This window comes from Acipenser ruthenus, chromosome 10, assembly GCF_902713425.1.
Source record: "Acipenser ruthenus chromosome 10, fAciRut3.2 maternal haplotype, whole genome shotgun sequence".
NCBI lineage: Eukaryota > Metazoa > Chordata > Actinopteri > Acipenseriformes > Acipenseridae > Acipenser > Acipenser ruthenus.
The window spans coordinates 29,947,200-29,971,837 of record NC_081198.1 but is presented as its reverse complement, the minus strand read 5'-3'; the positions used below and the strand labels follow the sequence as shown (position 1 = coordinate 29,971,837).

Genomic DNA, 24,638 nt, shown 5'->3' with positions numbered 1-24,638 from the left:
CAAATGCAAGTGTTTATGCACTGCCAGACCGTTAATATTTATATTCTCACAGAACTAGGTGTAGAAAATTGAGAAGATGGGTACGGTGCTTGAGCCAGGAATGCAAGCGGCCTCTTTATGAAACAAAGGAATGCCTCTGTGCAGGTTTGGCTGTATTGCCTATGTAGAATTGTCACATTTGCAGAAAACAGAGAGAGGAGGGGTCATAAATGATGTCACTAAAAGGGTGTGAATTGAAAGTTATAAAACTGCACTGAAAGTATTTCCCACAGCTCAGTTGAATCTTGCTGTAGCCCCTTTAAAATTTCTTCTTTTCTAAGCTATACAAATAAACATATTTGACTTGAATAATATTGTTTATCAGTTTTATTTTTCCCAACATAGGCTGGAGTTTGCAAAATAAAATGCAGATTTTTTTCGTCGGCTCGTTTGTCCTTTAAAACATAGACCCAGACACAAAAACTGCACAAGGAAGCACTTTTGTGCACTTTTATTACAAAACAAAATAAACAAAACAAAACAAAAGCCTAGCACAAACATAGAGCCTAACTTCACTTTAAACAGTCCCTAACTCTCAGACTGGACGGCTAAGCTGTTTACCAGTGACAAACATTTTTACAAACACCTTTGTTTGTTTGTTTGTTTGTTTGTTTGTTTGTTTGTTTGTTTGTTTTAAACAGCACTTCTTAAACCAGGGCCCTCTTTCAGAAAGCGGGTTTAGTGAAAACTCAGAGTTGAAGGAAACTGGGTTTTCGGTTTCACGAAGCCAGTTCAGCTTAACTCTGAGTCAGTTACTATGGCAACATACTCTGTGAAGCTAACCTGCTCGCTAGCAGGTTTTCTTCAACTAACCCTGAGTTTCTCCTCCTCTTTAGCTGAAGCCTGCAGACTGAAGGAGGTGTCAGACATGGCATGTCCTTTTCTTGAAGAGCCAGTTGATATTGAAGCACAAATACTCCGCAGAAATCTCCGTCGGGAGAGGGTGATCAGACCCCGCTTGGATGTTTTATCATTCCCTGATGATCATCTGTTTGAACGTTACCGTTTTTCTGCTCAATCGATCATTCATCTGAACAATATTCTCAGCCCTTATATCGTTCATATGACACATCGTGGACATGCTCTCAGTTCGGAACAAATTATTTGTGTTGCACTTCGTTTTTTTGCCAACGGGAGTTTTCTATATAACATCGGTGACGCTGAGCATCTTTCCAAGGCAACCGTCTGTCGGTCTGTGTGACAGTCTGGCTCGCAGTGGTGTGGTGGATGACGTCACGGACCAGGAAGTAACTGACTCCAAAACAGTGGATGGGCGGGTGAAACCGAGTGCAAAAGCACTCAGCGTATTTAATAATAAACAAACAACAGATTTAAACAAAATACAAACAAAAGGGCACGAGGGCCAAACGAATAAATAAACAAACAAGTAAGTGCCGTGCTGGATAATCCAGCACGTATTAGCAATTGTTTTTTAAATGTTATTCCTTCTCTCCTCTCTCCGCTCCCCGTACTCTCTACTCCAACACCCCAACATCAAGTGCAGAGAGCTGCTGGTTTATATACTCTGGCCGAGGGATTTTAACTAGTTGGTAATTATCTTATTATCCCCCGGCCAGAGTCTGCACGCGTTTGGTAAGGATGCATGACTGTCAGCTATTTAAATAATCAGTAGCTGATCAGCCATGCATCCTCACGGGGTTTTTAAATAATAATAAAAGACGCGGCGCTTTTACCCGCGCCGCAAACAAAAATACAAATAATAATAAATAGGGGCGGGACACTCCGCCACAGTCTGTCACAAATGTGACTCTTGCACTGAAACGTTTACTGTACACTTTTGTGGTGTTCCCAAGTCACAGACTTACAAGACTCATCAAAGAAGAATTCCACAGAATTGCAGGTATCAGTCTAAGCAATAATTAATTTATTTAGTATGAAGCTTTGAGACTTGAAGCACAAATCAGTTAATTTGATATATTTTAGGGTTTCCAGGTGTGATTGGCTGCATAGGTGGCACTCATATTCCTATCACAGCTCCTTCAGTAAATGAAGGAGATTATGTGAATAGGAAGTCTTTCCACAGTATTAATGTGCAGGTAGGCCTAAATAGTAGCCTTTAGCATTCCAAATGAAAGATACTTCACAATACAGCTACTGCAGCTAATTACTGTACTGCACTGTGAAGATCATATGTGATGCAGCCCACATCATCAGCAACGTGGAAGCAAAGTGGCCTGGGTCTGTGCATGACTCGCGAATGTTTCGTGAGTGTACACTGAGCGCTAGATTTGCCCGTGGTGAGTTTATATATATAGCTATATCCTATTATAATCAATATTTTGTTTCCTCCTATTGCAACTGAAAATTTAAACTGTATCCTCGTATTATCATAGGAGAGTTCGATGGTTACCTGCTCGGTGATAGAGGGTACCACTGCCAGCCCTATTTGCTGACCCCTTACCCTGATACTGAGCCCGGCCCGCAGCAACGTTATAACTTGGCTCACTGCAGGACACGAGCCAGGGTAGAGATGACCAGTGGGATGCTCAAGGCCCGGTTCCAGTGCCTTCGTAGGCTCAGGGTCACCCCAGAAAGGGCATGTGACATTATTGTGGCATGTGTGATTCTCCACAACATTGCCACAATTAGAGGAGAACAATGTCCTACTCAACCAGTGAACGACCCTGATAATGATCCTGACCACCCTGCTGACGCATGAGATGGAAGAGCAGTCAGAGACACAATATGCTACCTTCATTTCTGATTGACCCATCACCTCCCCAGTGTCAAATAAAGACAATATGCCTTTCTTTTTATTAAGTCTTCTTTATTTACTGCAAGTACAAATGCAGTACAGTAGTTAATATTTTTTATGTTGTTCAAACAAGTAAAATCATCCACCTGTGGGCATCTCACCCACCTTTAACTGATGTTCCAGCAGTTGTATTTCTAGTTTTGCCTTTCACATCTGCAGCCTTATGTGGTCCATTTCTAAATTACATTTTTCAATTTGTTTATTTAAGTACACCTTGTACAGCTGTTTCACAGGGAGCTATAGGAACACAAAAAAATGACATTGAATTTCACAGTGCCAGGTCTACTTAGTTTCATTGTAAGTCATGGGCCAATGCTGAACAACATCTTACTGAGGTAAGTTGTGCTGTGGAGGTGGATGGACCCTCTTCCTCATTGTAATTTCCAGCATCTTTTTCGCTTTTAGAGAAAAAGAATGTGCAAGTTTTATTATGGTACAACAGTATCAACTGTTAGATGTTATTTTTAAGGTGTGAACCTCAATAGGTCTCTCTGTATCTTCCCTCTCTGTGGCAGCTGACAAAGTGTCTTCATCATCATCCCCCTGTAATGAAAATTAACAATTTTTGTGTTCTACTTTAACCCATTATGAAAAATCTGTGGAGTATTAAGAGTACTTACAACTGCATGGAGGTCTGTTATGGCAGAAGGCTCCACCAGACAGATTACACCATCAGTAACTGGTAGAAGATGAAGAAGATTAGACAATTAAATTATAACTTTACCCAGAAAAGTGCCCCACCTAATTTGAATTTTGTTTTTACCACAGTGTGCAGGCCACATCACAATTTTTCAAATATATAACTCTTGAGTCACCTTAAAATAGTTTATGATGCCTGAAGGAGTAACAGCAGTCAATTGCAAAGAATTGTACCTACAAGAAAATCAGTGTGCCAAGTTGTGTCTAAAATGGATGGGTGGGCATCACTGAGCTAACACTGGCAAAATGATGAATGTACATATATCATTAATTTGAATAACTAACCTCTTATGTAGGCCCTTGTGTCCTGGGGGGTGGTTGGGTCAGATGAGCTTCCTCCAGCCTTTTTTCTATTGGCTATAATGGAGGTCAAATTTGAAGTCCAGTAAGCACAAATTTGGAGACTTGTATGTATAAAGGCATTTAGGTGTTACTTTCAAATAGACAATATTAAATACTGGCAGTGTTGGGATGGCTGAAAAATTTACTTTTTTTTTTGCTTAGAAAATTTCACTAACTACTTAAATATATCACATGTTGAATGTAACCACTGAATGTGGTTTAATTAGATAGGGTAGGCTAAACAACATCACAATTGCTTGTAATGAAATTATACCTTACCTGTTTGAAGTATATTTTTATATTTAATCTTCAGTTGCTGCCAAGTACATTTTGTGCCAGTTGGGTTGCACCTGCATAAATATTAAACACGCGCACACACACATATATACATATATATATACACATATATATACACATATATATATATATATTTATATTATTGTTGAATAAGTGGAACACTCGAGATAAAACTTTTCTTTTTTTTCAATTAATACTCACGCATTGACTTGGTCAGCAATTTTCTCCCACGCCAAGTCACATTCTTTTGCTGCTGCTACAGTATTGCTTTTTTTCTTAAATATATATTTGTATTCTGCATACGCATTTATTAATATTTCTATCTCCACTGGGGAGAAGTAGGAGGTTCGAGCCCTTTTTTCTCCTGTTGCCATGACAAATCAAGTTATCTGGGTTCCTTTGATGAGGACTTTTTATCTCTTCATGCACGGGCTTTACTCAGGGTTAACTTAACTCAGAGTTGATTCAACTCATTGTTATCACCTGTTCTGAAACCGAAAACTCTGAGTTTGACAACTCAGAGTTAATCAACCCAGAGTTCAGGTTTGAACTCAGAGTTTGTTAAACCTGCTTTCTGAAACAGGGCCCAGCTCCCTGGTGATCTCTCATCTAATGGAGCTGGAAGCTCTCTTTTTATAGTATGTGGCTGTTCCCAATTTACACCAATTATCTTGTTTGGGAACAGCCACATTCTCACATGTTTTTGGCAGGGACAGGAATTAACCCTGTCCCTGCCAACCACCACCAAAAGCGACGGATGGTGCGATCAGAAACTGACGTACCTTCACCTTGGAGTTCAGCTTGTATCTCTTTGGCAGTTATCCTTGGTTCTTTTTCTACCATTCGCACTATCCTTCTATTCAATCTGGGGTCGAATTTCCTCTTGCGGCCGCCCCCAGGGAGGTTGGCTACAGTTGCATGGACCTTAAACTTCTTAATAATATTTACAACTGTTGTCACAGGAACATCAAGCTGCTTGGAGATGGTCTTGTAGCCTTTACCTTTACCATGCTTGTCAATTATTTTCTTTCAGATCTCCTCAGACAACTCTCTCCTTTGCTTTCTTTGGTCCATGTTCAGTGTGGTGCACCCAATGATACCAAACAGCACATAGACTACTTTTCTCCATTTAAATAGGCTGAATGACTGATTACAAGATTGGAGACATGTGTGATACTAATTAAAGAAACTAATTAGTTTGAAATATCTCTATAATCCAATTATTTATTATCTTTTCTAAGGGGTACCAACAAATGTGTCCAGGCCATTTTAGAATATATTTGTAGAATAAGCAATAATTCATCTCTTTTCACAGCTTCTATGCTTTATTCTATGACATACCAAAGGCATGCAAGTATACCTGATAAAATAGCTTTTAATTTCATCACTTTTCAGGAGGAATGAAGCATTATTTCAATGAGCTGTAAGGGTACCACCAAATTTGAGCACGTCTGTATATATATATATATATATATATATATATATATATATATATATATATATATATATATATATATAATTTTGTATCTGTTGTATTATTATTTAAATATATGGTTTGGTGTTTTAAAAACACAGTGTTTTGTTAAACTCGTGTACATTGTGACCGTCTGATTAATTTACTGCTAATCTGGAGACGGTTACATGTATAAAAACCTGCAGCTTTGGCTGAACGAGGTCAGTATGTTCAGAGGTGGAACGAGAGACGTGAGTCGTGAGTAAAGAGAACTGAAAGAGAGAAATCAATTGCTACCCGTGCTGGTTTTATACCAGCACGATACTTGTTTGTTTTGTGTCTGTTTTGGCCACTGTGCCGTTTTTGTTTGTGTTGTGAAAGTGTTTTGTTTAAATCTTTTATTTATAAGTAAACTCACGCACAAGCACATTCAACCACAGTACTGTGTCTCTGCACTTCTTGGTCTGATGTCACCCACAAGCTATCCTGTTCACAAGGTGTAATTCATTTTATAGATTAATTATTGCTTGTAAACTGTTTTGGAAAGAAAGCAGTATTGGCAAAATGACATAAGATTGCACTCCAGATTTGGAATAGTTGTGCTTTATTGCACGTTTTTTGGATTTACCGTACTAAGCACTTTGTGAGGACAGCCTAAAAGCTGTTTTTCAGGTGCATTGGCATCTTACTGTAATATTATATTTAAAACTGTATTTTCTTCATTTTCTTAACTAAATCAAAGAATGTGCTCTTGGAATTTCCAGTTCAGTTTTCAGACAAATGCAGTAATTGGCCTCTATCAAGGTGCCAATGAATGCATGTTGTTATGGTTTACAAACTGCCAGGAGGAGGTTGTCACAAACTGACGGCACAGACACTGCATGCCTGACTGCAATGTTCTAGAATTTTAGAGAGAGAACTGTCTCAGCTGAACTCCAGATCAACCACAGAGGTGACTTCCCTATAGCTTGGATTGTTTGTAACCTCACTAGTCGACAACTCGAATTCTTTGATTAGTGGCTTTCTGTCCTGTGTAATGTTGAGAATAATTAAAAATGCCACGTTGCAAGATTGAAACAATAGGAAAACTCCCACTCACCATATTAACCAATTATATAATTTGATTTGAAATAACTACCAGAATTGAAGAGCATCTGCTCAATGAGATTTGTATTCCACTCAATGCTCCCTTCTGCAACAATTCTGATTTACTCATAGATTATATACAGTACTGTGCAAAAGTTTTAGGCAGGTGTGAGAAAATGCTGTAAAGTAAGAATGCTTTCAAAAATAGACATGTTAATAGATTATATTTATCAATTAACTAAATGCAAAGTGAGTGAACAGAAGAAAAATCTAAATCAAATCCATATTTGGTGTGACCACCCTTTGCCTTCAAAACAGCATCAATTCTTCTAGGTACACTTGCACAAAGTCAGGGATTTTGTAGGCATATAGTCAGGTGTATGATTAAACAATTATACCAAACAGGTGCTAATGATCATCAATTCAATATGTAGGTTGAAACACAATCATTAACTGAAACAGAAACAGCTGTGTAGGAGGAATAAAACTGGGTGAGGAACAGCCAAACTCAGCTAACAAGGTGAGGTTGCTGAAGACGGTTTACTGTCAAAAGTCATACACCATGGCAAGACTGAGCACAGCAACAAGACACAAGGTAGTTATACTACATCAGCAAGGTCTCTCCCAGGCAGAAATTTCAAGGCAGACAGCGGTTTCCAGATGTGCTGTCCAAGCTCTTTGAAGAAGCACAAAGAAACGGGCAACGTTGAGGACAGTAGACGCAGTGGTCGGCCAAGGAAACTTACTGCAGCAGATGACACATCGTGCTTACTTCCCTTCGCAATTGGAAGATGTCCAGCAGTGCCATCAGCTCATAATTGGCAGAAAACAGTGGGACCCTGGTACACCCATCTACTGTCCAGAGAAGTCTGGTCAGAAGTGGCCTTCATGGAAGACTTGCAGCCAAAAAGCCATACCTCGGACGTGGAAACAAGGCCAAGCGACTCAACTATGCACGAAAACACAGGAACTGGGATGCAGAAAAATGGCAGCAGGTGCTCTGGACTGATGAGTCAAAATTTGAAATATTTGGCTGTAGCAGAAGGCAGTTTGTTCGCCGAAGGGCTGGAGAGCGGTACACGAATGAGTGTCTGCAGGCATCAGTGAAGCATGGTGGAGGTTCCTTGCAAGTTTGGGGCTGCATTTCTGCAAATGGAGTTGGGGATTTGGTCAGAATTAATGGTCTCCTCAATGCTGAGAAGTACAGGCAGATACTTATCCATCATGCAATACCATCAGGGAGGCATCTGATTAGCCCCAAATTTATTCTGCAGCATGACAACGACCCCAAACATACAGCGAAAGTCATTAAGAACTATCTTCAGCGTAAAGAAGAACAAGGAGTCCTGGAAGTGATGGTATGACCCCCACAGAGCCCTGATCTCAACATCATCGAGTCTGTCTGGGATTACATGAAGAGAGAGAAGCAACTGAGGCTGCCTAAATCCACAGAAGAACTGTGGTTAGTTCTCCAAGATGTTTGGGCCAACCTACCTGTCGAGTTCCTTCAAAAACTGCGTGCAAGTGTACCTAGAAGAATTGATGTTGTTTTGAAGGCAAAGGGTGGTCACACCAAATATTGATTTGATGTAGATTTTTCTTCTGTTCACTCACTTTGCATTTTGTTAATTGATAAATATAAACTATTAACATGTCTATTTTTGAAAGCATTCTTTACAGCATTTTTTCACACCTGCCTAAAACTATATATATATAAATTCTTTATATATATATATATATATATATATATATATATATATATATATATATAAAAAGATGTCTGGTATACGCCCTGTTAAACTTGCGCATACTATATCATCTTTAGAGCACTGTCTTTGCGGTCAAAGAATCTCATTGGCTGTTAAAAATGTCAAACGACTAACTATCTAAACATAAGGCATGCAACCTGAGTAATACATGATTCATATGACACATGCTTCTCTCAAAACTCCACCCATGAAACCTGCATAACAAATCAAAGTGTATGACAGCTGCAATATATGGAACTGATTATTAGTAGCACTACAGTCTATGAAATAGCCATGTAATTACATTGTAATAGCATTGTAGTTGCCATGTATTTATTACACAGTAACAACTGTATAATTACATGGAAATAACCATGGAAACATTTTACATAAAGTACATGGTAACACCATGGCACAGGGTATTTATATGTAATTACACACTTATTTCACTAGTAGTTACCATATACAAGCAGGACATGTTTGTAGTTACCCAGGTATTACTATGTTATTGCATGGTTATGTATGTCCCTTAATCTACAGTCCAAACATATTAGTTTGTTAGTTATAACAACTTTAAGAGAACTCCAGGGATGTGTTGAGAGCTTAATTAGACATCTGATAAGGGAGGCTCTGTCCTCTTGCAAGAAGGTAGTAGAGATATTTTTGTATTTTATCAAACCTTAGATGACATTTTCAAAATGACAAATGATAGCAAAAAAGATGTCAAGTTATCCATCCCAGTTCAGCATATGTGGTTGGCACAGCCAGGGCATCTTTAGAGTTTAAGCTTGATGCAATTGGGTTTAGACATTCTTCATCTTAATTGTCTATAACTACTGAACCTATCAAGTTAGAAGACAGACACACCAACAAGAAAATCTATACCCACGCTCATGATAATCAATGTCAACCATTTTCCTAGTGTGCTTCAATAGCTGGCCATTCAATTGCTCATTCTGTGCATTTCTTATATGTTCTCGGGAGAAGAAACACACTGCAATATAATGCAGTATGAGAAATGAGAGGAGACAAAGTGCATGAGGCTTAATCTTTCTTTTGCTTTACTGAATACAGGCTGAATAAGCCAAAGTATAGCGATTTGACACACTGTCTGTCTGTGTTTCAGAGACACAAGCCTGGTTGTAAATGCTAGTGCAAACAAGACATGGATTCAGGATATGGAATATTTCAAATACATCACAAATTAATTACTTTTGGTGAAACAGTATTGTTTTTGAACTGCAAGTAATACAGTTATACCATTAGCTTTTTTACTTTAATACACAGTTCATGCAATGCAATAGAAGGCAGCTCCAAAATAATAATAATAAAATATATATATTTTACGGACATTATCTTACCCGAGCAGAGCTGGATACCCTATATTTGAAATTCATGTCTCCATGTTTAAAAAATAAATGAAACCAGGACTAACCTTAGCATTAATCTTGGCCTGCCTAATGATTTCTTATTTAAAGTTTAATCAAGATTAAAATATACTGGTTGGTTTCCCAGATCCAACTGGCACTAATCTTGGACTACCTAATATTACCTCAGGCAAGGTAGTCCCAGATTAGCTTTAATAAGGCTCTGTGAAACCAGCCTTTACTTTCTCTAAATCAAGATTAGTTTTGCCGTGACAGAGCGATCCATCAAAAAATATTTATGTTCCATATTGTTGTCTCAATCAATATCTACTGCCTTATCTGCTCAGATAATAAATCAATATATTCTTCCACTTACAGTTGTGGCAGATGGCTCCAGTGTAGCCTGTTCCTGAACAGTCACAGTAGAAGGTGCTCCAGGACTGGGAACATTGGCCCCCGTGCTCACAGTCGTTTGGCAAGCACCTAAAGAAAGAACACTTAGACATTTAGAAATAAAGAAAACCAAACAAAGGACATTAAAAAGAGATCCTTGTCTCTTTAAATGTGTCTATTAACTACACCTGTTTTCTACCCTGACAGGAGAAACATTTAAAAACCAGGGTGCATGAAATAAGCTGTAGGGGAAGACAGAATTGAAAATAGAAGTGCTGGCCTTCAATAACAAAATGGTGTCAGATTGCTATATTTTATTAGTGAAGGAAAAAAAGAAAATGAAAAATACTGAACTTGAACAAAATTACAATTTGGCATTCCTGAGATGTGGCAGGGTAGGTGGGTCTGTGTTTCTTATTATTATTATTATGGAAAAGGAAAATCAATCCTTAGTTAATTGTGTGGTGAAAATAAGAAAACAAAAGAAAAACTCAAAATGTACAAAACAAACAAACAAAAATACACATTAAAAAAGCTTTTACTGGACAGTCAAATGAAAAGATGTTTGGAGTTGGTTGACCAATTGCTTGTCTTATAATAATGAGCAACAATTGATTCTGTGACTGATTTTTTCATTTTTTTTTTCCATGAATCGCTTTGTGATTTGGGGCTATCCGTATCAGTCATTTCATTGAATATAAAGAAATATTGAAAATCCTTTTTTGGCCACTGCTCTTCCACGTTGCCCTCAAGTCTCAGTGGACACAGTTGGAGCAACATGGAGCAGCAACTAGGTTACAATGCCATTCTGAAACAAATGCAAAAGCAAGCTTACTGATAGAAATAAAAACCCTGAACAGTTCAAAAAAAAAAAATAGCTGGAAACACCACAGAACACTGATAGCTAGGTTTAATAAATTGTTTTATTCCTCTCTGAAAAATTCCTTTTACTTCAAAACATCCACAACATCCATAATTTTGACAATGTATGCAATCTCTTTATGCGAGCATCTGAGCTCCTGGAAAAAAACACTGCTCTGTGTTTTTAATCTAAAATGTGATCTACTGTGCTCTTTAAATGTTTCTTGAATACTAAGTAATCATTTGTTAAATTCAAGAGAGAGTCACTATATAATATAAGCTGGCTATTAAAATAGTCCCAAAAGTTTCTGATACAGCAGACTAAGTATTAATTGAACCCCATGGTTTATTGTCTTTTATAAAAAGCAGAGGAAGAGGAATTAGACGTTGATATTCTCTACAACATTGATTAATCAATAACGTCTGGTAACAGCAAAGGCTCTGTAAAATAGGTATACACGTTAATAATATCTGGAAATGAAGTACTAAAGTGTGTTTTGCAAGTACAATTTTTAAATGCATAGACGATTTGTGTGAGCTGTCATATGTTAATGTATGGATCAACATTTAAAGGGGGAGGGACGGTCACAGAGAGGAGTACCACCTTATATTAAAACCTGATCAGATCCAAAATAAGACTATATGTATCCAACCAACATTTCTGGCTTCAGGGCTGTGTTCAAGACTTCAGGAGAAGTAGCTGTTCTCGTGTCTTCTATTCACTTAATGTATTAAGGTGAAGAGTATGCATGTTACCTCCCCTACTGGGTCACATGTACTGTATAATGTACAATAAAATCTATTTATTCTGTTGCAGGTACAGTAAAATCTCGGAATGACGTAAGTCTGATTTGTCTGTAACTCTGAAAATGAATTTTCAATGGTTTTAATAAATGTATATGCCTGCTATCTACACCCTTAATCTGGCAAATACAAGGATTCAGCAAAACTAAAGCAATACTCATATTGTTATGGTTCTTTAAATGGAAATATAAATGGAAAAAGGTTACATTTAAGTTACTATTGAAATCGTAACTGTGTTGATATAACCCATATGCAGACACTTGCAGTCCTATAATTATTATATACTGCTTTATTATTAATGTACAAGTTAAAAAAATCCAGCTTTGTTTGTTTTCTATTCATGACCAACGTGTATTTAGTCCATTGTGATTATCACTGAGAAAAAGAAAAATATCGATGAAGAGAATACTGTTAAGTACGGTGAGTGACCGATTGGGATGTCACTGTTGTTTTGAACTGACTTTGCAGTTGAACACCATATTTACAATGGTCTGGCAAAAATCCCTATGTGGAACTAGAAATCCATCAGAAAATATATATTTAGAAAAAAAGTCATGTTTCTGCAAATGACCAGAGTAGAACATCATTTGCTGCTGACTGCATTTTTTGCTTGGACACATTTTGACGAATAGTCTTGGAGATGCAATATTGCCATTGGATAATTACAACCCATTCAAGCAAAAATTCAGTTTTTATTTTCAACTTTAAGATGACTGTGGGATACCTAAAAACATTATCTGACTTCTGAATGTCAAACTCTTATTTATTAATTTGGTTTTTGCTTATTTATTTAAACCTGTCCTGTTATTTTATTTGAAACTAGGATCACACAAGAGACTGTCATCAGAGCCAAAGTAATAACTCATAATTATTTTTCCTTCGAACAATGGTTTTATGGCTGCCTAGGCCTCGTTATTAATGTAAAAAAAAGCACTAGTGGGTGATACAATTATGTTAATTAAATAACTGACTGGCTTAGGATCCCTTGCAATAAAATGGTTCATGAACTACATTAAAAACAGACGCAGTGGTTCTACTGATTATAAAAAGATGGCTCCTCGGGGCAGTAGCTGAATAAAAAGTGGAAAAATAATATGTAGCAACTCTTGTAACTTGGCTAAACCTCACATGACTAATGGCATATCTGGTTTGTTGTCAGCATAAGGCTGCCTGTTCTTGTTATAAGTCAGTTTCAGTTACAATGGGCAGGAAGGGGCTTCTCTATCTGTTCAATTTACTGATGAGAAACAAAGATGATGCAAAAAATCCAAAAAACACAACATGTCGACTAAGCACATGAATGCATGTTCACACAACAGCCCCCAGTGTATGTGAAAAATCCACAAAGTAGGATACACTGTAATGACAGGGCAGCAATCCATCCAAGTCTCTCCATTCACCAAAATGTAATGTTCAGGGTCCAGTGGTGCATAAAACATACATAATGAGTAGTGAACAATGACTGTGTTCAAATTGTTGTGTTTATACAGTATGTCACGGAACAAGGGTATGTCCACTATATCTGAGCAATTTTTCAGTTTACTGAACTCTATGTAGCATATTTTCATTTTATGTAAAAAGTGCATTAAACCAGCTACAAGTCACAGTAAGTTAGTGATTACTGTCAATCCATGCAAGAAGGAGGAGGGACTTTTCATTGACTGATTTATTACACATTAAGGCCCAATTTTGATCAAAGGGCAAGACACCAATGCTAAAGCAATGATTGATTTTAGTACAATGCACTTCGTTTATAAGAATCACATCTATCCCGGATGATTTGATTCTTATAAGCAGTTAATTCTTAAAAGCGGACCGATATGATTACAATTAGCAAAAGCGTGCCTCCACGCATCAGCAGTTTAAATACAGTACAAATGTCAATGGTGCTCAAACACCGAGGATAATACATGAAAACAATCAAAACAAGTCCTCGTGGGTAAGCAACGTGTTTATATGATCACGAAGATGTTTACTTAAGGCTGCAGAATCCTATTTTACTACAGTATACTTGTGAAGCGATCGTCTCATGAGGGTGCCTAGTTTAACTGCTGTGCGGTGTTACATGTAATGAATTCATGATCAGCATTACGCCACTGGCTGGGCACCTTCTGCATTAAATTAGTGATAGTAATGCATTTATGACACTTCCAGTTATAGCCATGCCCAACTCCAGAGACATCATCTAGGTCACAATTCACACTACAAGGCAAATCTATGTTTTTGGGATTTGCCCAAACAGTTTATAATGTTAAAAATGTTTTTATTTTAATGGTTGCCAGTGCATTTAAAACTTTTAAATACAAAAAAGCAAGAAGACTGTCAGTGACTGGTGACCCAAATATATAATGCAGTGCCTTTAATAAATGAGAATGATTTAATATAAATGACTGTGTCTAGCATAACCCTGATAAAATAGTTTTCAATTTTCAACGTGACTGCAAGATTTATGAGGCAAACCTTGAGAGGTGCTGAGTATTTACAGTAGTAATGCTTCACTCTGGTCTACATAACATAGTAAAGAGAATGGATCTCAAACTTTTTCTACTTGAGACCCCCTTTGAAGAGATTTGGGTCTGCCATAAAACCCTGTGAAACATATCTAATTGCTAACAATCCAACACTCCATGATTTAAAAGAAGACAACAGCAGGCTTCTTCAAAACTTTGTTACTATAAATAGCCACAAAGAAGATGCTCTTGCAAATTCACATAATCATTTTGAAATTCGCATCAACATTTTTTAATGTAGATAATCTCTCCTTCGTATAAATTTCTGATTAACTGACGTGCACGCTAGAAGTCCTCGCCACTCACGGCAGCGCTTAAAACTGAGTTTTAGGAAGCACTTGCACAGGCCGTTTCCCCAACGATCCTAGTGGTGCTGATGGGAAAAAAAGTGATTTTCTTCATTTTAGTCTTTGGCTTAAAGTATTGTAGCAAAAGTATTATGATGAAGAAGGAACTCTAAATCAATAGCCGACAGGCTGCTTTACTTTCTGTCCAGTGCAAGCTGACACGACTGGACAAAGGGAGGGTATAAAACAAAAGGGAGGCATATAGTGAAAAAGAAATGTTCAACAAAATAAAAGGTTAAATGTAAATAGGTCTCGCACACTTTACTTGATTCTCACTTGGTGTCGCAGGCTCCAGCCAATCTCCAAACTCGCACCTTTAACACAGTTTTCCACCATTATTTATATCACAGCCCTGCAAACTATCCCAACACTTTACCACTGCATTTTATATGCAGGGGTCAATCACAGTCCCCCTTCCCAAACCTGCCTCCACCTCCCATCAGGTGCACCCCAAGTCTTGTGTATCCCTTTTCCCGCGCCCAGGGGAAGGTCACCGCTGGCGCAAGCTTGCAGCAGTCCTGAAGTTGCATGCTCAGCTTAACTTAGATGCAACAGGGTCCCGCAAACAAAGAGTCCCAGGGGAAACAACACATAACAGTTCCGGGGGGAAAACGAGCACAAGTCCTGGCGTCCTGCACAGTTCTGTAGCGGTTAGTGCTACAGTGTGCAAATATTCCTTCCAGAAGCGACACTTGTAGCTATAGGCAAGCACCTTACCACATTTTGTAAGCTATGTACGTTCATGGTTTTCATTCGTTGTTGGAAGCAATATTTGCCACACTGCTTCCATAGAATAACTTTGTGTAAATGCAACTGTATAGTCATGAATTTGTAGTAGCGTCTATGGTCAAGGGGGGCCATAGACCCCTCGTTTAGCCACTGGAACTAACACACACTAACAAATATTGAATTATTGCTACTGCTTGCCAAAACAAAATTAAATGGATCTGTCTCCTGCAATATGTTGGTTGTGTGAATGCATTTGTTTGAATTAGAAATAAAGGTGAAGGTTATTCAAGTTAGTATTTAGTTTGGAAGAATAGCCACTCCTCCACAGTGTGATTTAACTAGAAGCTTGCTTAAGTTCAAACAGAACATTCTTTGTGAATGGTGAGACCTCTACTAAAGGGTACCTGTTTCTATCTGAATTGTGATGACTCTGCTTACTTCCTGCTTCATCTTCTCCCTTTCAACACTCCAGCCCTCTTTCTACTCTATTGTTTTCCACCGTGGTTAATCTTTAATGAGCATGCACTTAAATAAAGAGCAGTGATTAAGGCCCTATTGAGCAACAAGACCAATATGTTGAACGCAAGCTGTTTACAACCTGCAGCAACCACTAATTAGTATTCTATTACTTATTATTTTAATTACATGCAAAACTAAATTACACAGGAAAAGAAAACATCAGTACACCTGTCAACTCTTATGGGTTTCCCGTATTTCATAAGTTTTTTTTAAGTTTTCAAGTCTTACGGCTGTAAGATGAAAATCTTACGGGCAAATCAAACCTCACGGTCAGGGAAAAACACACAGGGCACGTGCGTCACTGATTGCTTCCTTCAAAAAAGGCTGAAGTAGTTTGCAAAAATGCCACCGCCAACAAAAAAATACAAAACTGGAAAGTGGACGGTACCTTAAGGAATGGGAGGGCAAATCTGAATTTCGTGGCTTGATAAGAGCTTCTACTGATGGTGGGGATTACGCGTTTTGTATTCAATGTAAGAAGAATGTGAAATGTTAAAGATGCTAATAATAATGAACACAGAAAATGATGAAAATGCTTTTTTTCTAGAGATTTCAATTAATACACTGGGAGAAGTTCTCTATTTTTTCTTTCATGTTTTTGATACTATTCAGTCAGAACTGAATTTCTTCAGGTTTGGAAGCATTCCTTAAGGGTTTGAAAGCTCTGGTATACAAGTTGGACTCAAAAAGGGTTGACAGGTATGCAATAGAAAGCATTTAAAAAATCAAGTATATCCAAATGGGCCTAGTGGAATGAAGGTAATCTATAGGAACTATAAAATCACATTTTAACACAAGCTTCCTATGGTTACCACTGCTCTGCGTGTATTTATTTGGCTGCTATCCCTGCCCATGGCCACAAGACAAATTCAAATGCTCTTATTGAAAATGGCTTTTCTTATTCTTAGTCTATGCCAATTAGCAAACACAGTAAGTTTTGTGCATTCACATGCAATCATTTGTGTAAAATAGAGCCCATAGAGCTCCATCACTTTTGTGAAACATCAGTCATTTGTGCAGCCTGAGATACTGTACAGGATCACCTTCCAATCAAGTCCTTGAACAAAGTCTGCGAAGTGCCATAGTGTCCACTGTGACAAACAGACAAGGAGATATATTAAAGAATACATGTAAATATAGGGACAGTTAATTTACCTAAATGTGTCTGCTACAATATCTGTGGCAGATGGCTCCACATTTTTGTTCAACCATCGGATATAATTCAAATTGAAAAAAATAAACATTGTTTGTCAGTTTATTACTCCAACATAAACCCTTCCACAGTTTTACAGCCTGCGCTTTTCAACAATGCTCCTGGGGGCTTTATAATAAGCCGTCACCGAGCATTCAGCCAGCCAATCAAACTGCATCTCCCAGCCTCACTTGAGCTACTCATGCAGCCCTGCACTGACAGATTTCTGTCATAACTGTTTTCTTTAATCCCAGAAACTGGCAGGTAGAAGTAAGGAAAGTGGTTGCTTAGAAAATGTAGAAAAATAAAAACACAAGCAAATATGCAGTGAGCCAAGAACCTGGGACACTTACAGGATAAAACATTCATGCTTCAGTGACAATCAAGATGTTAATTAGGACACTTAGCAACTGCCCTTGTAGTGTTGTGATTACACTGTCAAAGAAGCACACTCCATTCTCGTTTCCTACTACGGGACCCTGGTGCATATTGATACCAAATCACGCCAAAGACACGGTGTATTAAATCATTAATGAACAGCTGCCATTATCTTGGCATCAGCCTGATTTGACATTCAATACAGGCTTGGAAAACATCCAAAAAGGGAATGAAATTACCCAGCACCGTCGATAGTTCCTTGAGAAATTAAGAAAATGCTGGTGAGCAGGGTGTCGATGTTTAATGTCTAATGTACTGTTTAGCACTCAATGCAGGTACAGCGTCTATGCAGTCAGCAGCTCCTACAAGGCCACAGGAGGCCTTGATTATACAAATTAAGTATTTATAGCAAATTTTCCTATATCATGCTCTTCCCACGTTTCTTGTTGCTTCTCCTGAGCCTGCTGGCTGTTCTGGCACAGTGAATCTTAAAGTGTGGTACAGTGTGTGCTCTCAACCCATATACCACACACACACACACACACACACACACACACACACACACATGCACAATAGCCCCTCCACAGTATCTTTCATCTAGTTTTAGTTTTTTTTTCATTCACATTATAATAGAGATGTTTCTATAAAATGTTTACTTTTTACAACAAGCTAAACAACAAATCTAACTGTTTTTTGATTCTTATGATGTCATTTAAGAACATAAGAACATAAGAAAGTTTACAAACTACATTTAGATTTACAGAAAGCTTTTGACAAAGTCCCACATAAAAGATTAATTCTCAAACTGAACGCAGTAGGGATTCAAGGAAATGCATGGATTAGGGAGTGGTTAACATCTAGAAAACAGAAAGTACTGATTAGAGGAGAAACCTCAAAATGGAGCGAGGTAACCAGTGGTGTACCACAGGGATCAGTATTAGGTCCTCTGCTATTCCTAATCTACATTAATGATTTAGATTCTGGTATAGTAAGCAAACTCGTTAAATTTGCAGACGACACAAAAATAGGAGGAGTGGCAAACACTGTTGCAGCAGCAAAGGTCATTCAAAATGATCTAGACAGCATTCAGAAATGGGCAGACACATGGCAAATGAAATTTAATTGAGAAAAGTGTAAAATATTGCATGCAGGCAATAAAAATGTGCATTATAAATATATGTGAGATAGTGAAATTGAAGAAGGGAACTATGAAAAAGACCTAGGAGTTTATGTTGACTCAGAAATGTCTTCATCTAGACAGTGTGGGGAAGCTATAAAAAAGGCCAACAAGATGCTCGGATATATTGTGAGAAGTGTTGAAATTAAATCAAGGGAAGTAATGTTAAAACTTTACAATGCATTAGTAAGACCTCACCTAGAATATTGTGTTCAGTTCTGGTCACCTTGTTACAAAAAGGATATTGCTGCTCTAGAAAGAGTGCAAAGAAGAGCAACCAGAATTATCCCGGGTTTAAAAGGCATGTCGTATGCAGACAGGCTAAAAGAATTGAATCGATTCAGTCTTGAACAAAGAAGACTACGCGGCGATCTGATTCAAACATTCAAAATCCTAAAAGGTATAGACAATGTCGACCCAGGGGACTTCTTTGACCTGAAAAAAGAAACAAGGACCAGGGGTCACAAATGGAGATTAGATAAAGGGGCATTCAGAACAGAAAATAGGAGGCACATTTTTACACAGAGAATTGTGAGGGTCTGGAACCAACTCCCCAGTAATGTTGTTGAAGCTGAAACCCTGGGATCCTTCAAGAAGCTGCTTGATAAGATTCTGGGATCAATAAGCTACTAACAACCAAACGAGCAAGATGGGCTGAATGGGGTAAATAACTAATATGTCTATCTGTATTTTAACAAAGGAAGCTAAAGTAAAAAAAAATAAAATAAATAAAAATGTCCAAATGCTGTTATCAAATGCTTTTTTTCAAAATAGGCTTACAGGTAACAACTAATAATCTTCTTAAATAGCAGAACATTTTTCTCTGTGAGGTCAATGCTGAAGTGCATCAAGGGCTTTTATTCACAGTGGTTCTGTTTAAAGGGCAGACCCTATATATATATATATATATATATATATATATATATATACACGTGGATGAAGGCTATATTTGCATCTATCACTTTCAATTCAAACACAAAATGAGAAACTAAACAGATAACAACATAGAACGTCTGTACAGCACTGAAAAACAAACAAACAAAAAAAAAACGAACAGTACTGCTGAATCTCATCTTCTTTAACATTAGCATCACAAGGGTATATATATGTGTGTGAGTAAAAAAGTGTGACATAGACAGAAAGAGAGAGGGACAGACAAAAACAGGGTTCCTTCATATTCTCCCAGATTCCCATCCTCTCCATAACGTGTGCTGAAGAAAGTTTCATCACAATTGGATTAGTGTTCTAGGGTATATGTACCCACTCTATCCTTGCACCCAGGCATTTCCATCTTTTCCAGGAGTATTCTAAGTTTCTGGGGCATTATTCTCGGTCTAGATTTTACTAGAAGGAACAAGGAAAGACAGATCATGATAGTGAATGCATCAAACTTAATTGAGATCTGTGAATTGTGCTAGGCCATGGAAGATCCCTGAAGCCTCTGTCATGCTCCGCAAACCATTTGCGCACAATTCTGGAATGGTGGATGGGTGCATTATTATCTTAAAAGTAGCCATCGCTATCATGGTACAAGTGATTCACTATTGGGTAGATCTGCAGCATATCCAGAGTGTACCAAGAGAACATGACTGTGGTGATTTCTGTTTTAGTATTATCCACTAGGGAAATGTAATACCGTTTTACATATGGTGCATCATAGTGATGGCATTTGAATTACAATAAGCACATTCACTGTTCTGAAATACTCCCACCCCTATAGCGTAATGCTCTTGAAAAGGATAAAGTATTCATGGAACCAGCTTAACATAAACAAAATTAAAAAATTAAAAATTAAAATTCTTCACAAATACTTAATCTTCAAAGCCACCTCCAAACTCTACCTAGAAATTTGCCTCCTTGTTTGGATGAAAAGACAATTGACAACGTTATCATGCTTGTCATAGACAAACACTACATACAGTGTCATTAACACAAAATATATTAACAAAGACTTCTCATTGAAATGCTGTATACATTTACAACTACGGTGGGTCAGGAAGCCAGAATACAAATATGGTATTGAAAACTAGTCATGACAATTTAAAAACCCATTTGCGGGTGATCGATTCAGTATAACCTTGAGGAGACAATACACTGGTAATGCACAGTATGTACAGGGGAACTATCCCTTTATTGTGACTCTTAACAGGTAGTCTGAAATGTTGTATGAGAGCCAGGAAAGTCAGCCCCGGATTCACAGAGCCAGCAAACTGAACACAAAAATCATTGTGGGTGGCTGTGCATTCTAATGCAATAGAGAAAACTCATCCCTGTCAGGATCTCTGGACCAGCAAATTCAATATCCACAGAAAACATCATGGAAACGAGCTAGGAATATTTGTTAAGGTCTGAGAAATAAATATTGCCTCATATGAAATGGTTCCTGACAGACACATTAGAATGGGCCTGCTCATGAATTCAAAAATATTTGTGATTATGGAATGCAGGTTACTGAATGTGTACCTTGCTTATTGTGCACAAACGTCTGTTTCAATTTGATACGTCTCTTTATTATTTGTTGTCAACCATTTGTTAAAAATATTTTAGTGCTGCATTAGGAAATATATATTTTGTGGAGTAGTGATTAGGGCTCTGGACTCTTGACCGAAGGGTCGTGGGTTTAATCCCAGGTGGGGGACACTGCTGCTGTACCCTTGAGCAAGGTACTTTGCTCCAGTAAAAACCCAACTGTATAAATGGGTAATTGTATGTAAAAATAATGTGATATCTTGTAACAATTGTAAGTCGCCCTGGATAAGGGTGTCTGCTAAGAAATAAATAATAATAATAATTATAATTATGTCATTTATGTGGTCAACTAAAAGTTGGTGATTGGAGCTACCGATACTAATGGAAAGGAGGAAGGTGGGGTGAAGGTGCTCTCCACCCAAAAAAATCTATTTTAAGAAAGGCAAGCCCCTTCATTGTAAATCTACAATGTCCCACAATCAAGTACAATTTTACACTAAAATGATTCCTTGATAAATGTTTCTGCATTAATCACAAACTCTTATACTATAAGAAACAGGATCAGCTGTACATATTTACATAATAATTAATTAAAAGGAAATAACACAATACATAGCTAATGCTGTAATCCATGTCTTATTAATTGTTGTCAGTTGGAAGCCTTCCATGCACAAGATGAGTCTTAGTGCAAAATAAGAAATGTGGTGTTTGATTGTCTGAGAGAGGCTTTATGATTATAATACATTAAATCAGACCTCCCTCCTTGAAGCTTTCTGGCCACTCTGTCACTCTGTGAACTAAACAGGCATCCTCCAGCTACTTACAACAGGAGGGGTGTGTGGATGTTAAGCTATGAGAAGCTATACAGAAATGTAAGCAAAAGAAATAAACATCAAATATTTTTCTGTTGTTTAATTCGTTTTCTATACTGGTAACATGCTACAAGGAACACCTAGAAAGCAGATATTTTAACACAGGTGTAAGGAAATTTGATATTCCATATTAATATTTGGGATGTATGGTACTTTCAATGGAGAGATATTGAGCACAGAGTTCAGGTGGGATATTTTGGAATGCAGGGTCTGTCTCAATAAATTACAATTCGACTAGAGAGAGAGCAAATATGACCATTTATGGGCATTTGTGGAAAGGGTCCTCTGTTATGCTGTTTGGTTGCATGGGGGGATGGGAGAATCTCAGAGATAACAGAGACTAGAGGAATGTTTGTGAGGCTTGGAGACTGGCCACATACACAGGTTTAGGTGGTAAGGGTCTCATATGATGTCATTATAGGGGAGTGTTCTATGTTATTAAAAAGTGATTGTAGCCATTGTCTGTTGCTCAGATTCCATCTGCTGTGACCCAGAGCATTTGTCTCTGCTTTCTTCAAATAGTTCTATTCTTGTATTACACCAATAAACATATTTTTGGCTTCACTAATATTGTTTTTCAGGTTTCATCACTTTTTCCCTTACACAGGCTTATAAAACAGATTTTTAAAACCAAATATGACACAGCTCTTTCTCGGAAAACAGTACAGCTGTGGATGTAATGAAAAAAAAATGACAGCAGCATTTTCTGAAGCATGTTATTTGCCTGTCCTTTAACACTATTGCATACAATTTCGAGACATAGGAGACACAGGGGTAGTTGTACCAGTTGCAAACGAGTTGAAAGTCAGGTGAAATGTACTAAACATGCTGCAGCAAACCACAACTCAACTCCTGCTACTTATTTGAACAATGCCGCACGACTATCGCAATATATAATGCTACAGCTCTTGCTAAGAAGACGCAACAAATATTTAAATTAGTATATTGCGTCTCTCTTCATTAACATATTTTCTCTTAGTACATATGACAAAATGTTTACTTTGCTAAGTGTCGAAACGAAAATGCATGCACTGTGCCTGGCCCATCTTAGTACATCTACCCCACGGTGTGTTAACAAGAATATCCACTCAGTAGGCCCTTAATTTAGAACTATAAAATATACTGGAAAAAGCGTCAATAAAACATTTTATGTATATATAAATTTAGTGAGCTCCCTAGTTTTTCTCTCAAATGTAGATGTTCCCTCACCAGGAGGACTGAACATCAGTGTGTGTCCTCCAGTTCCCAAGCCAATTGTTCCTTTAAAACCAACTCTATGGTGGATATTGACAGGCTACCCACCCCCTGTTGGGCAGACCAGCCATGCAAGTGTCTGCTATGTGCACAACAAGCATCTAGGCAGTGGGGTCCTCTGGTGCTCCCTAACCTGGGGGAGCACCAAAGCCAAAGAAACGCTCCCTGTTGAATCCCCAGCAAAGGCCAACAACTTCACACAGCCAGGACACAAACCTGCGCTCCCCTGTCTGTATGGCTCATCCTGCTCATCACACAGCCATGCTTTTACCAGGTGAGCTATTCAGCCTTTAAGTGCTGGCTGGCTTGAAATGTCTGAAGAACTTGTCTGCAGCTTCTTTCTATGACATTGTAAACTGGGAAATGTAGTATTTTGATTAAACGTACCTTTGTAGGGTTATTTTAAAGTTTTTTGCAATAAATTATACATTTACATTTGCCTAAAGTTCAGGAGCTCTACGGTGGATGTCAGTGGACAAAGACTAGCCCTGCTAGTGTCTGCTATGAGCACACCAAGCCTCTAGCCTGTGGGGTCCTCTCTAGTACGATCACGAGAAACAGTGCCTGTCAATTTTGTCTCCCTAACCCAGGGGAGCCCTAAAGTCAAAGCAATGCTCCCTGTTGAATACCCAGCGAATACCGACAACTTCACACAGCAAGACACAAACTTGCACTCCCATGACTGCATGGCTCACCCTGCACTTCACGTAGCCGTGCCTTTGCCAGGTGAGCTGGCATCAGACTAAGGTGTAATAAAATACAGCAAAAACACATACCATAACAGCGTAAATTAAAATGCACCGTGATATAACAAAAACATCGCTTAAACTCATACTGTTATTATACCAAACATGCGTTATGCAAAGCTACTTGTCAAAACTTCTTTAAACTTCCATTCTATATATCCATGGGTAAGGATTCAAAATCCATTCATTGACAATTGACATGTCTGAAAATCAATGTAAAAACCCATTTGAGAGATATTTTGATACCGTGTCTAGGAAATAAATTCATATTTTAAGAATAAAGACAAGTCCAGTTAGTATCTGTACAAGAATTTAAATTGAATTTGAACTGAAAAGTGCTATCTAATTTCAGGCTAGGGAAATAAACAGGATTTAATACTTTTGTAAAAGTGAACAGAAAAGCTGCTGTAGCTGAGTGGATAAATGGCACACCAACAAAATCAATTAGAAATGGGGATTAGATTCACTCTCACAGGTCAGTTGAACCCAGGAAAGACCAAGAAATATAAATGAAATATTGGTCCAACTTGAGCCACTGCCATCTCACCAGGGAGAAGTGCTGACAAGTAAAAAGTAGTAG

At 37.9% G+C, this 24,638-nt stretch overlaps 1 protein-coding gene and 1 long non-coding RNA gene across 2 annotated transcripts in view; both read right to left on the bottom strand.

The window, feature by feature from the left end:
• LOC117410804 (contactin-associated protein-like 5) overlaps nt 1-24,638 on the bottom strand; it is a 245,439-nt gene that overhangs the window by 58,973 nt on the left and 161,828 nt on the right. Inside the window, exon 11 of the mRNA XM_034017651.3 lies at nt 10,184-10,290. Within this exon, the coding sequence (XP_033873542.3) occupies nt 10,184-10,290 (107 nt within the window). The remainder of the gene's footprint in view (nt 1-10,183; nt 10,291-24,638) is intronic.
• On the bottom strand, nt 1,989-5,590 carry LOC131738164 (uncharacterized). The gene is made up of 3 exons (XR_009329702.1): nt 3,800-5,590; nt 3,436-3,494; nt 1,989-3,358 (listed from the first exon to the last, which is right to left on the bottom strand). It is a non-coding gene; the product is annotated as an uncharacterized LOC131738164 (long non-coding RNA).